At 35.4% G+C, this 14,853-nt stretch overlaps 1 protein-coding gene across 1 annotated transcript in view; it reads right to left on the reverse strand.

Moving 5' to 3' along the window:
* AK9 (adenylate kinase 9) overlaps window positions 1-14,853 on the reverse strand; it is a gene marked incomplete at its 3' end in the record, with an annotated part of 70,251 nt that overhangs the window by 49,653 nt on the left and 5,745 nt on the right. The window contains 9 exon segments of the mRNA XM_009326427.1: window positions 34-214; window positions 299-438; window positions 2,359-2,457; window positions 3,907-3,981; window positions 6,179-6,304; window positions 7,004-7,177; window positions 10,378-10,490; window positions 14,394-14,490; window positions 14,575-14,627. Of these exon segments, the coding sequence (XP_009324702.1) occupies window positions 34-214; window positions 299-438; window positions 2,359-2,457; window positions 3,907-3,981; window positions 6,179-6,304; window positions 7,004-7,177; window positions 10,378-10,490; window positions 14,394-14,490; window positions 14,575-14,627 (1,058 nt within the window).

The raw sequence follows: 14,853 nt of genomic DNA on the forward strand, positions 1-14,853 counted from the left end.
TACCCTTGTTACATAAGACATTTATAAACCCACCTTTCCTTTATACTTGTGTGCAATTAGGTTACAAATAGTTGTTCTTCCAGAGAATGGAGGACCAAATACTAGTACTTTACAAGGAGGAAGTGGCATTGGTGGTAACAGGTAAGGCCGTGGATTCAACATAAATGTTTTCAATGCCTCTGGGGATGACAGTACGTACATTTTACCTAGAAAACTTAAAACAGAAGAGAAGCTAACAGATACAGTCAGTTATCTTATAAAATAGAAATAAAAATAGAAAGTGTCAAATTCCACTAACCTGACAGCCAAGTCTGGGTTTCCCATTACAATATCACCTTCCTTTAGAGCCACAGGACATGCTCGTCCCCATCTGCTTCTACGCCATCGATATCTGTGTGCTAGTAGTTTGTAAGATGACAGAACCCGGAAAAGTTCATCCTGTTAATTAAAACAGCAATAACGGCATATGTAATTTTTGTCTGAAGCTACATATGCTTTGTTCTTAGCCTTTTTTGAAATATTTCGTGGGAAAACAAGCAAACCTAAAAAGAAAACCACATCATGCTTTTTAGAATCTTGACAAAAAATTACATATTTGAGAATTGTAGGACAATTTTAAGGAGAAATTATTTAGTTTTTCAATTTTATTTAATAAAAATAGTTCCTGTAGGCTTCATTTATTCTTTTCAGAAGTTTAAAACAATAAAGAGGTACAAATCAGCCATTTATTGAAGATGACAGAAAATGGCCAAGGTTTCTTCTAAAGGGGATGAAGAAAGGACCACAATCTGTGTGGGGGAATAGCAAGGCCAAAATATCTCTTTTAGGCATGCAGAAACGTCATGTGATAGGAGTAAGTTTAATAGATCTTTTACAGATGGTGACTAGTGAGTGAATCCTAAAGTTTGTGGTGACTCCAAATTATTCAGAATAGTACAGACAAGTGCTGGCTGTAAAGAACTGCAGAAGGACCTTCAGAATCTAGGAAGCTGGGCACTAAAGTAGCAGTTTTACACAGAAAATGATGAGTTGTCATTAACTGTCACTACTCAGGAATAGATCTTAGAGTTATAATACATACTTCCATGAAAACATCTGGTCAATGCCCAAGAGCAATTAGAAAATCAACCTGAATGTTAGGAATGTTTAGAAAGGAGAGAACAGAAGAGAAAGGGTTGTTGGGGTTTTTTTAATAAATCCTGCCCTCATCTTTACTACTATGTACATTCTGCTACCCTAATCTCAAAAAGTACGCAGTAGAATTGGAAAAGTTCCAGAAAAATGTAATACAACTGATCAATCACACAAAAAGATTTTCATGTAGGAAGAAATAAGATTAAGTAGACTGGAACTCTTCAGGAACAAGACAGCTACATAAGAACAGGACAGAAGTCTGAAATCATGAGTTGTCAGAGGGCAGATACAGAGAACAAAACTATTTACTGACTTTTGCGTATCAACAGCTAGAGGAGACTGAGCTAAAAGGTAGCAGGTTCAACACAAAGGGAAGCAATTCTGTATATAATGTCCGATTAAGCTGCAGAACTCCTTGCCCCAAATAGTGTGGATGCTAAAAGCTTACACACAGACTGACTAAATAATAAATACAGACAACCTCTGACACAGAAAGTCCTTCACTTGTGAATTTGTCAGGGACTGAGAAAACACCAAAACGAAGAGGGGGGGTGTTTCTCTGAAAATGTATAGCGGGGTCTCCTGGGTACAGTACCATTCATATATTCAAAGTTTTGTTTAAGAAATAGGAAAGACGACTGCAAGTGAATATAGGTGAAGACATTTATGCAAAGACTTCTGCTTTTCAGTTTTATTTGGAAGGGACAAAAATTATAATTGACATGATTCAGCAAAATTCAGCACTAACTTGTCATGTTTCTAATTAATTACAGGAAATACAATGTATGTGATTTCAGCTATGCAGGATGTTGCTAATTTTGTATTAGCATGCTGTTTCTCATTCAGAAAAAGAGTAAAGGCTGAGCTAAGAGTCAGCTGCTGAGATTGTTATCCTTTGGCTAAAGTTTCTTTATTTTCTTGGAAGGAATTCATTCTTCCTCTAGTTGTAAAACAAACATTTTGTTCAAAATTTTATTATAATCATCTAAATTTTTTTTTAATGACAGACTTTTTTCTTTTCATACTCTTTTAAGCAGATTTCAGTTCCAGAATTATCTTAAATTCACATTTCTGAAAAATCAAGGCTCAAAAAACGCCCTTATTGCATGGTAAAACAAACTGGTTGCTGTGAAACAAAGATGTTATAGTATAACCTTACAGCAGAAAATAAAAAATATTTTTATAATTATTATAGTCAATCACATTTTAGAAAAGCACACTTACATTTTCCAGTCCCTCCAGCATTTCTTCTTGCTGACTTTGAAGTCTAGTGATAGGAGCTCCATTTCGAACACCCAGAGACTGAAGTCGAACTACCACTGACTGAAGATAAAATAACTCTTGACTTAGTACCAATCACAACTGCTTTTGTGATCCGAAAGGACCCCCAAAGTATTTTTAAAATTGTAACTTATTATTTATATAATGCCTACATATACACTAAGGCCCAGTTTCTAGCTTGGAATCATGCTAGTTATTGAGCTGAGTTTTAACAAGCTACTTGGTAGATACAGGCAGCGCAAAATGCTGAATCACAGCCTTTATATCTCCTCATTATGCTGTGAATCCCAAGCCTTCTAAAGGAATAGGCTGTGATTCTTTCCCACAAAGCAGTGGAATTATTCAGATGAATTCCAATCTGAAAAGGAGGAAAGCCGCTTTAGGAGATCAGATTATGCACACTTGGAAGTAATACAACTTTGGGTAATTTATTTAAAAAGATACTTAAACCAGATGTCTGCCAATGAGAATCAGATGATATTAAATTTGATTGAATACTTCCTGAATGTAATCTTGCTTGAATGCAAGTGTTCTTGAAATGAAAAAGCAAATTTTGTCATGTTTGGACTAGTTTCATAATAGGTCTTTCCCTTACTTATAGGTAAAATGGTTGGAATCATTACACAACTTGATTGCCTTTACTATACATTTTCTGTTGTAATGTTCACAAACAGATCACAAATGAGGAAATTTTATGTTCCAACTCTGCAAAATTAGTGTTTTTTTTTCCCATAGGACTACTCTTGGTAGTAAAGTTCAGCATAAATTGAAATAATACTTACAGAATTATAATTGATTCAATTTGTTTCAAACAACAGAGGGGAAACTGCAGGAGCAGCTCACTTCCTACATTGTCAAAGACAATCTCTCACTTCATTTTCAACCCCATACTTTAGGTTCTGACTTGAAGCAACTCTTATTTCTGAGGCAGAGGATAAGATTATTTATTTTCAAATTTTATCATTGTAGTTTTTTAATAGGGACAACAGGATGCTGTGTTATGAGCTAAAAATCTAGACACAAGCACTCAGCAGAATTGTTAAAAGAATGAAGTGTCTTCTATTACATTGTAAAACAATGTCAAAGTTCATAAAAATTCTGTCATTATTTTAGACACCAGCGCAAAATAAGCCAATTCTGTAAATATATCATACTGAAAATGTTTTAATTTCTCACATTAATAATGATATTTTACACTAATACACAAAATAAAGCGCTAAAACCAGATGGATACAATACAAAAGAGTTTGTAGCCTGCCTGAAAATGTTCTCATGTAGCATATATTTAAGCCTGGGGGCAGGGCAGTGAATCTTATAATTGTTTTAATAGACCAACAAAAGCAAGCATTTCAAAGGTCATGTTTTCTAATAGTAATTAAATGGGTTTTATACACAAAATTTTGTCAACACCTTAATAAAGAAAACAATACACAGTATTGAGAAATTATTTTCTAGTGGAGATTAACTTAAGTTGGTGCATAGCTTACTTACTACAAAGAGATCATGTGGTTGCTGATTTCCATCCAGTTCAATAAGATATTGACAATCTTGTTCAGCCATCAAGTCCTGTTTAAGAACAAAGAAATACTCATCAATTGAGTACAATTAACCAGATAATGACATTGAAGCTTATTCTGTTCCTATACATATCAAAGGCTGGACTCCTGTGGACTTCAGCAAAACCAAGATTGATTGTACTGATAAGACTTATAAAATCTTCTGGAGAGAAACTTTTATTTGGTGATGGATAAATACAGAGAGAATTCAAAAATTGGAGTTACAGTGGGTTCAGAAAACAGATTAAATATCCTAGCTCAAATGCAAGAGTGCTACAAAGAATCAAGATATGGTTAACATTTTGTGTATGAATTCAACTTCTAATTGTCTAATTACCTTAATTCTCTGCTGGAAAATGGTGATAATGTCAATTAACAGATTTCTTGGAAATACCAGCCATGAGACCAATGTTTTCATTTTGGTCCTGACTCTCAATTTCTGTAAAATTTGAACAATATATTTGATTTTCTTATTTTCAATTTTCCCAGTAGTAAATAAGATATTAGACTAAAGTAGACATCCTATGTCCATTGTTAATGTCTCTGTCTGAGGAATGAGAACACTCACTCTGTTCCTGACAGATGTTGGTCTAACCCCAGCCCTGAAAAAGCCTAGTGAAGGTGTCTTTACAATTCTGTAGGGAATCTATTCCAGTTCTTCACTACACTTACGGTCAGAGTTCATTTCCTTGCATCTAGTCCTTATGGTCAGAGTTCATTTCCTTGCATCTAGTCCGTGTCTTCTATACTATAAATTATTTGTCCTATCTTTGGTAGAAATAGATAATAACTAATTACTTCTTTCTAATACTCTTCTACAGAGAAGATAATAGTTTGTGTTTCTCTTACATACAATGGTCTTGTTAGTACATCCATAATATTTGCTTTTGTACAATAGCATCACATTTATTGACTCAGTTTATGACTAACTAAAACCCAACAGATCGCAGATTGTCTGCAGCACTGAGCTCTAGCCAATTATTTCACATTGTAGCTGTTCATTAGGTTTCCTCCCCAACTCTAGTATTTCACACTTATTTCTACTCAATTTCATCCTAACAACTTATCAACAAATCCAAGTCTGTTCTCCAAAGTTCTTTCTACCTTCCCAGTTCAGTGCAAACTGCACATCTTATAAGCTTTTTTTTCCGTTTCATCATCTCAACCTCTACCTGGGCCAATGATAGACCCCTGTGTTCTTTTAATGTATTAGTGGACCACTAAGTATGTTCACTACTACATTCATCATTAGTGAAGCCTAAGTAAGACCTACCAACTAGTGAAACGTGTTGAAAGTGTTGAAGTTTGGTGTGCATCCTAAAGTAATTTAATCTAAACAACTTTCCATTAGTTTGCTTACAAGAAATCCACGTGAGATGGTATAATGATTAAAGATATCACAATTTTTGCTTTCCCCTTCACAGCAGTAACAAGTTTGTTCATCTAGAAAAGAATATTATACCAGTTTTACACAATTTTATCTATAGGTTTATCTAATCCATAGGGAAATTGAAGGGCATAAATAAACAGTAATTGTCAAGTGTGCAGCAAACATAAAGCTTTTGCAGTTGCTTGTACCAGGAGATTAAAAAAAAAAAAAAAAGAAAAAAGAAAAGAATGAATTACTGCTTTGGACCCGTTCTGTTTTTTTTTTGGGGGGGAAAAAGATGCATAGTAAATCCAACTTTCCTGAACACAACAAGGAAAGAAAAAAACAATGTCACAGCTGCAGAAATGAAATAGGTGATAAAGCAAACTGATGGGCTAATTATTGTGTATATAAATCTGCAGGCAATGAAACAGGTGAGGAAGGGAATCTATTGGAGTGGAAGACAATGGATGCAAAGAGCAGATTTCTTATGGGATTGCATGCTAGAATGGACTCTGGTAATGGTGATGATACACTGGGCTCTTCAAATACTTCACTTCCTAGATTTAGGAAGTGTCTGTGGTGGCAGGTATGGTTTCACTTTTAAAACTCAAACTGGATTACTTTATCTTGACTCCAGAGTAGAAACAATGCCTACAGATGACAACTTTGTATCATCAATTTCAGTACGAATTTCAGAACTTGGAGATATGTTGTAGCATGCCTTGTGCCCACCTCCATACAATATATCTCAAACTAAAAAAAAAAAAGAAAACAGTGCAAGATATTTTTAAAAATCTTTTGTTATGCATAATCATATTATTTTGCTTTTTCTTACTTCTAAAGGATGAAGCATTATATCCTTATACATTCCAACTCTTTCCTCTGCATTTTCGAGAATATCTTCAGGCCTCTGCACTAATTGATGCAAAAATTCTGACATCATAAGTGGATCTGCTGCAGTCTGCAGGATGAAAAGTTAAATATTTCAAGATACAGCAATAAAATAATGTACTAATTCTTGTCTTTACTCAAAGGTAAATAAAGTAGCTTTCCAGAGTATTGCAATGAGTATTAGTCCAGTGATTGCTGACTGTGATCCTAGCCTGCTGAAGTGTAGTTTCTGTAAATTGAGAGGAATGTACCTAGAACTTGCATTGATAAATCTCTGGCCAGCATTACAAACCAGAACAATTTAACCTGAATTCAAAATTACGACCTTCATGAAAAAAAAGAAAATCCATTTGTAGTTGTCTAACACCAAAACCAGAAAACAAGACAGTATCCTGCAAATACTAGTAAAACTTGCTACAATAAACAAAAGAACTCTTTTATTTGCTTAGACCAAGAAACAGACAGAATAGAGTCACCGTTCTCCTGATACACCCTCTTAACTTACAGCAAGAAACAGTTCAGTGACTTCTAAGTTAGAGACTGAATCCAGGTTAAGCTGTACAATAATCACCATTTGCTGTCATTTAAACCTACCATTTAAGTATTATCCCACATCTCTTAAAGCAGAACAGAAAGTGAATTAAGATTAAAGTTGAGCAAAATTAATTCATAATGTAGTATGGTGATATTTTAGAATATCAGAATTTGTTCTGCTTTGTCTAGAGTACATTATAATACTTTGCACTGTTTAGAAATTAGCAATATTTACCTCTTCTTCTTCCTGCTCTTCATCTTCGTCTTCATTCTCCTCTTCATGCTGTTCTTTCTCTTTCTTATGCTTTTCAATAACGTTAGGATCCCACTGGTTCCTCTGATATACCTGCCCTGAATCAGGGTGTTGCCTTTGTCCTGATATTCTTTGGCATAAATCATAATCTGAACACTAGCAAGGAATAATTAAAAGGAAATAATGTGTTTATTGTACTGCTATAATCATATTATTTTTCCTAAAACTGCAAAATGGGGGGTAGGAGTCTGTTTGGCAAATATTTGGATTCATAAACTTCTTCTCCAATAACATTCTGAGTAAACACAAAATTTTCAAAAGCAGCAAATATTAAAGAAAGACTTAAACGCTTGCATAGTTTTTCCCCATCAGCATTTTACATGCCATATCAGGAGAGTAGCCACTACTTGAGCACATTTTACCATGCAAGTTGTACCCTGTAGTATAACAAGTGTAGGTGTAGTTTATGGATAAAAGTATTTTGCAGACAGGCTTGTGATTCCTCTTGCAATTAATGCCAAAGTGGTTTGGACTTGAGCAAGATTAAATCAGTTTTAATAGGTGCCTCTGACCTCTCAGAGCTCTACTATTACCCAAAAGCACAGTGCCATTGTGTCAGAGGCTAAAGGAATTCAGCAGTTTGGAGCTCTGGAAGAGTAAGCAATGGTCTTTCCATAAAAAGCCCTGCAGACACAAATTCAGTTTAATATTAAACACAGATAAATCTGGATGTGGTCCGTGGTGGTAAAATTATTAATATTTAAGACTTGAGAGGTCTGCCTAAGAAGTTTATCCTAACTAAAACATTTGCCCTAACTAAAACATTTCTTTCAACTAAAAGCTAACAGTCTGTGACTGTTTCCACCTCCCCACTTCTGAGCTAAGATAATACTGGGTGTCCCACTCCTATAGGCTCCACTGAGAGTCTTCTTTCTACATTGTCACATTGTCACACAAGACTCCTTCTTAGAATTGTGGCTGTTAGCAAGCTACTTAAGGAGTCCATCCATTCCAGGGATGGATACCTGACTTTGTTAGCACTGAAAGGATTGTTTTTCCTCACCTCCTTCTTTTTTTTTTTCTGAAATGAAAAGCTGGTTGGGTCTCTGCAATCACTTAGCAGAGAACAGGGGAGCAGAGGGGGAGACACTGTCTGAATGTTTGCTCACTATGATCATAGTTAATAAATCTGACCTGTCCTAAATTGTACATGCATTAATACACACTTGGGAGTCCTCAGTTCTCCAACAGGTCTTAAGATGGGTATCTTAAAATTCTACTACGGAATTGGGGGTGGGGCACAACAAACAATAAATAATCATTCTTCCTTTCTAAATCACTAACACCTACCCTTCAAGCATATATGAAAAACCTGAGCTAACAAGAAAATATTGTAGTTGCTACGGTCAAATTGTTACAGAGACAGAGAATTGATTTCTACAGAAAATAGAGCTTTTGAGATTGCATTGCTAGCAACAGGCACACTACAGTCATTTTGAGATCACATTGCTAGCAATAGGCACACTACACTCATTTCCTGAGGTATCCCTTGAAGTATTACAATACTTCAGGATATTTCTATATTTCTACAGTGAGTCATACAGCTGACATGACTGCTATATGACATAGCACATTTTGAAATAGGGAAGGAGAAATTTGATCAGGTATGGTTCTTTTTTCAAAGGTGCATCTTCTGTCCTTTTTCTTGGAGAGACAAAATTTCTCTAAATTGGTCCGCTAATAGTATTTCATTATTCCCAGAGTTATCTACAATCTCCCTTCTTCCTTTCTTTTTGATATAATGAAAATGGTTACAGTTCTGACATATCTGTGAAAACAGCTTGAACCCACTGAAATCAAAGGCAAAATTATTCATTTGACTTTGGGGCAAGGATTTTTAATGAGCATTCAGTCTCAGTCTTCTTCCCGGAGGAGAAGATGGTGTAACTACATGAAGTCAAGAATTCTGTTTTCTTTCTAGTGTAGTTAGTATCACTCTTCTATTTGTACTGTTGCACATGAAACTATACAACGTATATTCTCAAGAACTGGAATTTCTCACTATCTGGTATTAAAACAAAGATTGACTTTCTGTAGCTGAAAGAATCAAAACTGCCTGAAAAGCAGTACAAAAATCTGTTTCTCTGATGTTTTAAGATCTTTCCGTGAGCATAGAAAAAACCGTTTGAAGTAGACATTCACAAATTTTCATTATGCATGGTCAAACAAATTAAGTCTCAAAAGTATGGAACGTAAAGAACCTTGTCATTAAAACAAACATGGACTTAAATCTGGCAAAGTGATAGACTAGGACCATGCACTGAAGCTTAGCCTCTGACAAACCACACAGATATGACAACTAGAATCAAAATCCCAATGAGAATGGAGCACACCACCAGAGGCTGATTATTCGGAGTTGCCTTGGCAGCTCATTCTACACATTCAGAGTAAAAGACGGAAATAATCTAGTTGATAATAAATAAAACATTGCAAGAGGAAGGGCCTGACCCCTTGTTCATGATTATACATACCGTTACGTTGTCTGCATGGAGTCTGGCAAAGTTTGGCATGGGCCGGCTAGTATTCTCCTGGTGAATAGCTGGGCACAATCTGGAGAATGGCACAGGCCTAGGGCCTTTCCCAGCAGGCAGTTTGGACACGGCCACCCCATTCTGACTAACAAGACAGGTTAGCTGTGTTCTGCCAAACCAGTTGGCCTGATGTCTGAAGAGTCGCTCTTGCCTTGTTTTATTTACTAATATGGACGTAGCCAGCAAGTCCATTCTTTTAAGTTACATTGAGAAAGTCCTCTTAATCCTACGCTAACAATGATTTATGTTTCTCTGGTTATATCAGAGTCACTTTTGTAAAATATCTGGTATGTCACATTACTACTCATGAAGAAATTGAAATTCGTAGATGAGATGAATTAATGACTAAGAAGCAGTTTCACAATTAGTGACTAAAAAATAAAACTATTTGCTTTCTAACTTCCATATGTGAAAATTTTCTTCCTGAAATACATGAATGGCAGATGTACATGTACCCAAAATCCCTTAATAATCATGTTATTGAAAGTTTTCTTTTCTTGAAAACCTGTATTGTCTAATTGGTAGAGGTGCAAAGACTGTAACTGCAACTGAAGTTTCAGGAAATGTTCATTATTTTACATGAGCAATGCTTATAATGGAGCAAACTACTGTAACTCCATTCCAATATAAAGAGGACAATTTATTATTCCTCAATAAATATTATACTCAAATACACAAGGGAAAATACTATCTTTTGACTTATGCAGCATATGAGTCCACTAATAATTAGGAAAATGACTAGCAAGTTACTGAAGATGACATTACCTTAATGTTAATCAGGAAATCTGGTTTTAATTTCAGATTCTTTATTTTCTCTATTTGCTGTGAAACAGTCATGTATTCCTCTGAGAGAGAAGGAAATCCACTGAGAACATAACCTGCCGAATACATTTTATTAAAGATATCTTTTAGAAGGTTATGTCAAATATAGGACTAGTTATACTCATCTCCTTTAAACAATACATCTATTTAGTGGCACAATTTTAAGCCATGTACATGACATAACACTATTAAAAAAATGTGCACCCATGTCTACTTCAGATGATATACAAAGAAGTGTGCTGTGTTCAACTTGATACAGGACTCTCAAAGTTTGTTAACTCAGTTAAGAACTGTAAGAAATATGTAGACATTAAGATCGTACTCAGACTGACACACCTGCTTCATGTGCCTAGCTGTTATACTCTAGTGCCTAAAAAGTAACAAGCTTTTAGTGACCATTTTTGCCACTAAAAGACTTTGTAAAAGGCATTGCAAAAAGTAACCACTCTATGTTACAAAGCATTTCAACTGGGAGTCTAGGCTTTTAATACAACCTTTAAAGGTCTTCACTTCTATGCACAATAAAGGGAGCCTGAACAACTCTCTGGGATACATAGTGCTCCTGGATGTTAAATCCTCTGAAAAGGAGGCACTATGCACACAGTATGCATACCGAGGCACCTAACTTGGTAAGCGTCTATTCACTCAGGATTCACAATGCTGAGTCCTCTTTGGCAAACAGACACCAACTATATACGACAAGCATGGTGGTAATAATACCTTTTTCCAAGTGTTAGAGTGCTCAGCCCCACAGATGAACTCGTGGCTTCAAGTTCCTGGGAGAGAACTGTAACTACTAACGGCTGCATGCAGTGCAGTGAGAACTACTGTATAGCAAGGAACTCAATATTCATGAGGCCAGAATGAGAGACTAAACAAGAATCAGGTGGATTTTTTTTTAGCCTAATAATGAGAATATTCCCTTAGAGAAATGGTGCATGCTCCAAATGCTTAGAATTTTATGTGGTAGCATTTAAATGCAAGCCTATGCAGCAGTCTTTGCAAGAGGTATTAGGACTGAAGACTCCTCCTTCTTTGAGGAGCTACTATCCATAGATGCAAAATTTATAGAAGACAATAAGCAAAAGAGAGCATAATATATAGTCATTCCTCTAGGAAATGAAAATCCTGGATTCTAAGTTGTTGATGCCTTCAGAGAATTCTAACTGGTAGTGAGATGTGGGGAGTCTGCACAGTCTCTGCTTATTGACACATCCCAGATAACAACAGCTGATGTGAGAGGAACAGGAGTGTAACATGGGAAAAGATTATCCCAAACTGCTTGTTCTCTGAGAGGGTGTTTGCCTCCAAACTGGTAATGTTGTGGGAGACTAACAATGATGACATTTACCTAAGACAACTATCAGATCAAATAGTAACCAGGGGATTACCAAAAACATTTTGAGGAGAGAAGGAGTCATCTTGGAAAGAAATATTAAAGAAGCATTAACATTTGTGACTGGGGAAAGACACCTTAGAGTGAGAACAAGGTAAAAGAACAGCAGCCAAACCAGGTTTGACATGCCAGCATTACAACCTTCTGTCTAGGCCTGACAGAGCAGCATCCCCATCGGATGCTGCGAGTAACCTGCATTTCAACTACTGGACTGACAGAACAGGGTGAAACAAGTAGTGACCCACACCTCCAGTGTGTGTATATGACCTTGTGTGGAGCTTTCTCACTGATTGTAGGGAACGGCATACAGACAAAGCTAGAGCGCTCACAGTTCCAACAGAAAGTGTGCTTAAATTCATGCATTCTCAGAAAAGGGAATGTGTTCTTGTAACTTCCAGCCATCTGTGAGAGAGGGTTTGCGTGCATAACTATGCAAGTTTGAGTATACTCTTTGGAATTAGTTTTAGCAGGGTGTTTAGAAATTTATAGGTGTTTATTAATATTTGGCAAGTGCCCAGTGCTGTGATTTGTCTGTTGTGCGGCTGATACTGAACCTCTTCAGTGACCGCCAGTTCACTGATTGCCAGTTAATTACTTGCCATTAATAAATCAATAAACAACTTTGGCCCTGGTTTGATTTAAATCATGCTAATTGAGCAGTTTTCCCCTGTGATAATGACATAGATTTTTCCTTTGCAAACATTATTTAGGTTAACATGGTATGAACTTCTGGTTGTTTTCTTGTTCCACTTAAAAAAAAAAAAAGCAAGCATATCAGCTACATAGAGGTTGTAATTCTATATTTTCTTACCTACAATGCCCTAAAATACAGGTATGCTTGTTATTTTCCAATCTGTCAGTGCCTATGTCATTTTAAAGAGAGAGACATCTTATTTCAAGAAATAGCTTAGAAGCTTCATATCTGACCTCTTTCAGAAGTAAAAAAAAAAAAAATCTGTTTTTATTGACTTAAAATTTTCAGATATTATCATTTGTTTTAGCACTTCTGAATACCTCTGACACATCAGTCTCCAACATGTGTTTATTATTCAAGTGAGAATAATATAATTGAAAAGAATCCCTTATTGTGTGTACTGTTTAGAAGCTTGTATTTTACAATGTTAAAAACAAAAGTTAAAAGTAAAAAACTCGGCCTCTCATACAACACTGTTTCTAAAATCTTTAATGAATAATTAATAGCCAATTGACTGATTAGTTCATGCTGAAAGCCTACTTAAGCTTTCCAAGGATTATATTAAGATAGTCGCTAAACAAAAAGTGATTAGAACTAGAAAATACTTAACAAAAATTGGTTTTGGAGATGAGTTCTAGTTGGTAGGAAAAATAGTCAGGACATAGGTTATTCTATTCCTTGCTACTTTGGGGCATCTGTAATACGGAAAATGGTTTGGCTACAAGAACCAAACTTTTATCAATTTTATAGTCATGTTTACAGTCTCTAGGATCTTTGCGGTCCTCTGTGATACACACACGTTAGTCATTCATCATCAGACTGACTCAAAGAGGGGAGCTCAGATAACACAGACATCTCTTCAGGCTTTTATTAAAGTCCCAACATATGGATTAAGAGACTGGCATTTCCACTGCTACTTCTTCCCTCAAATTTTTGTTTCCTCATCATCTCCTTTTTTCTATTTCTTCCCTATTTCTCTGTCTTTTGCCTACTGTTTTAAACGCCTGGTTTCACCAGGTAAGGCTGCATCTTTTGCAAAACTGTTGAGCCTTGGACTAGGGAGGGAACAAAAACTGTTGCAACTGCAAGGTTGTAGAAGCGTGATAGTTTTCAGAGCAGTAGAAACTTAACATTTTCTTGGCACTATACCTGTCTCTCTCCTAGAATGGAAATTTCAAATAAAAGTCAGCACCAAAAAAAGAAACTACATTTTCTTTTACTTTCTTTCCACTTGGCAGTATATTTGTTTTCTCTTCAGGAAAGCAGGTTCAGACTCTAGCAAGATCTGCAGCACTATTCTTAACAGCCTCAGCTAACATAATCTTTCCTCAAAAAGAAGAATTATTACCACTACCAATAATATTCTCATCTAACTTACACTCAGTGACAAAATGCAAACGGAATAAACAAAGTTGTAAGAAAAAAAAAAGACCATAATACTTCGCATTTTAAATAGTCTGTTTTCCTTCTTTTTCATTATTTTAAATGTTTAAAATATTTTTGCTGGTGAGTTTTTGTTGTTGTTATGGAAGTACTCAAGAAAAAAAAACCTGTATTTTAAATCCTAAAACTTTTTTAACCAGATAATATTGTCAAATGAGAATCATAGCAACACTTAAAATTTGGGGTAAATTCATTTTCTCAGAATTAACACAACATAGGATGGGTATGACACTTTCTGATCTCCCATATTGGTAAATTAATACCTAAATACACTCTCAGTTTACAGATATTCCACAACCTGAGGAGCACAAGAAAAGATGCTACCGTCTAATACAAAATAAATTATATTTGAGCAGTAATGGATGCGAAGTGTGTCAAAATTATAGCTAGCTCATTCTAAGAAGTCTAGGCTATATATATACTTACCAAAATGAGCAACTTCTGGTGACTCAATCTTTTTCAGAATCATTTCTGTAACCAGTTCTTCAGAAATACTTTGACCTTTAAAAAGCAATTCTTGACACTAAGGTAAAATGCAAAACATAGTCTTATACAGTATGTATTTGTCAAGAATGTGACAAAACTTACTAAAAGATTAGACCTTTACCTTAAGCCCATATTCTGTTTCTTCATGAATATTCATTTGAATTACTTCCAAAGCTGAGAAAGCACATCAGATAGAATAAAATTAAAATAATTAATAAAAAATATTTTATATACTGGCATGTACATGCAGGGATACATACATTCACACACACACACACACACACACACACAAAAATACACAAGTAAAGCTCTCATAGTTCTTAAAAGCTTAGTAAGTACTTAGTGAGACTAACTTTTTTTTTTTTTTTTTTTTTTAGAAGCTGGGGTGAATACTTATTTG

The sequence above is a fragment of the Pygoscelis adeliae genome, unplaced genomic scaffold, assembly GCF_000699105.1.
Source record: "Pygoscelis adeliae isolate BGI_AS28 unplaced genomic scaffold, ASM69910v1 Scaffold206, whole genome shotgun sequence".
Lineage (NCBI taxonomy): Eukaryota > Metazoa > Chordata > Aves > Sphenisciformes > Spheniscidae > Pygoscelis > Pygoscelis adeliae.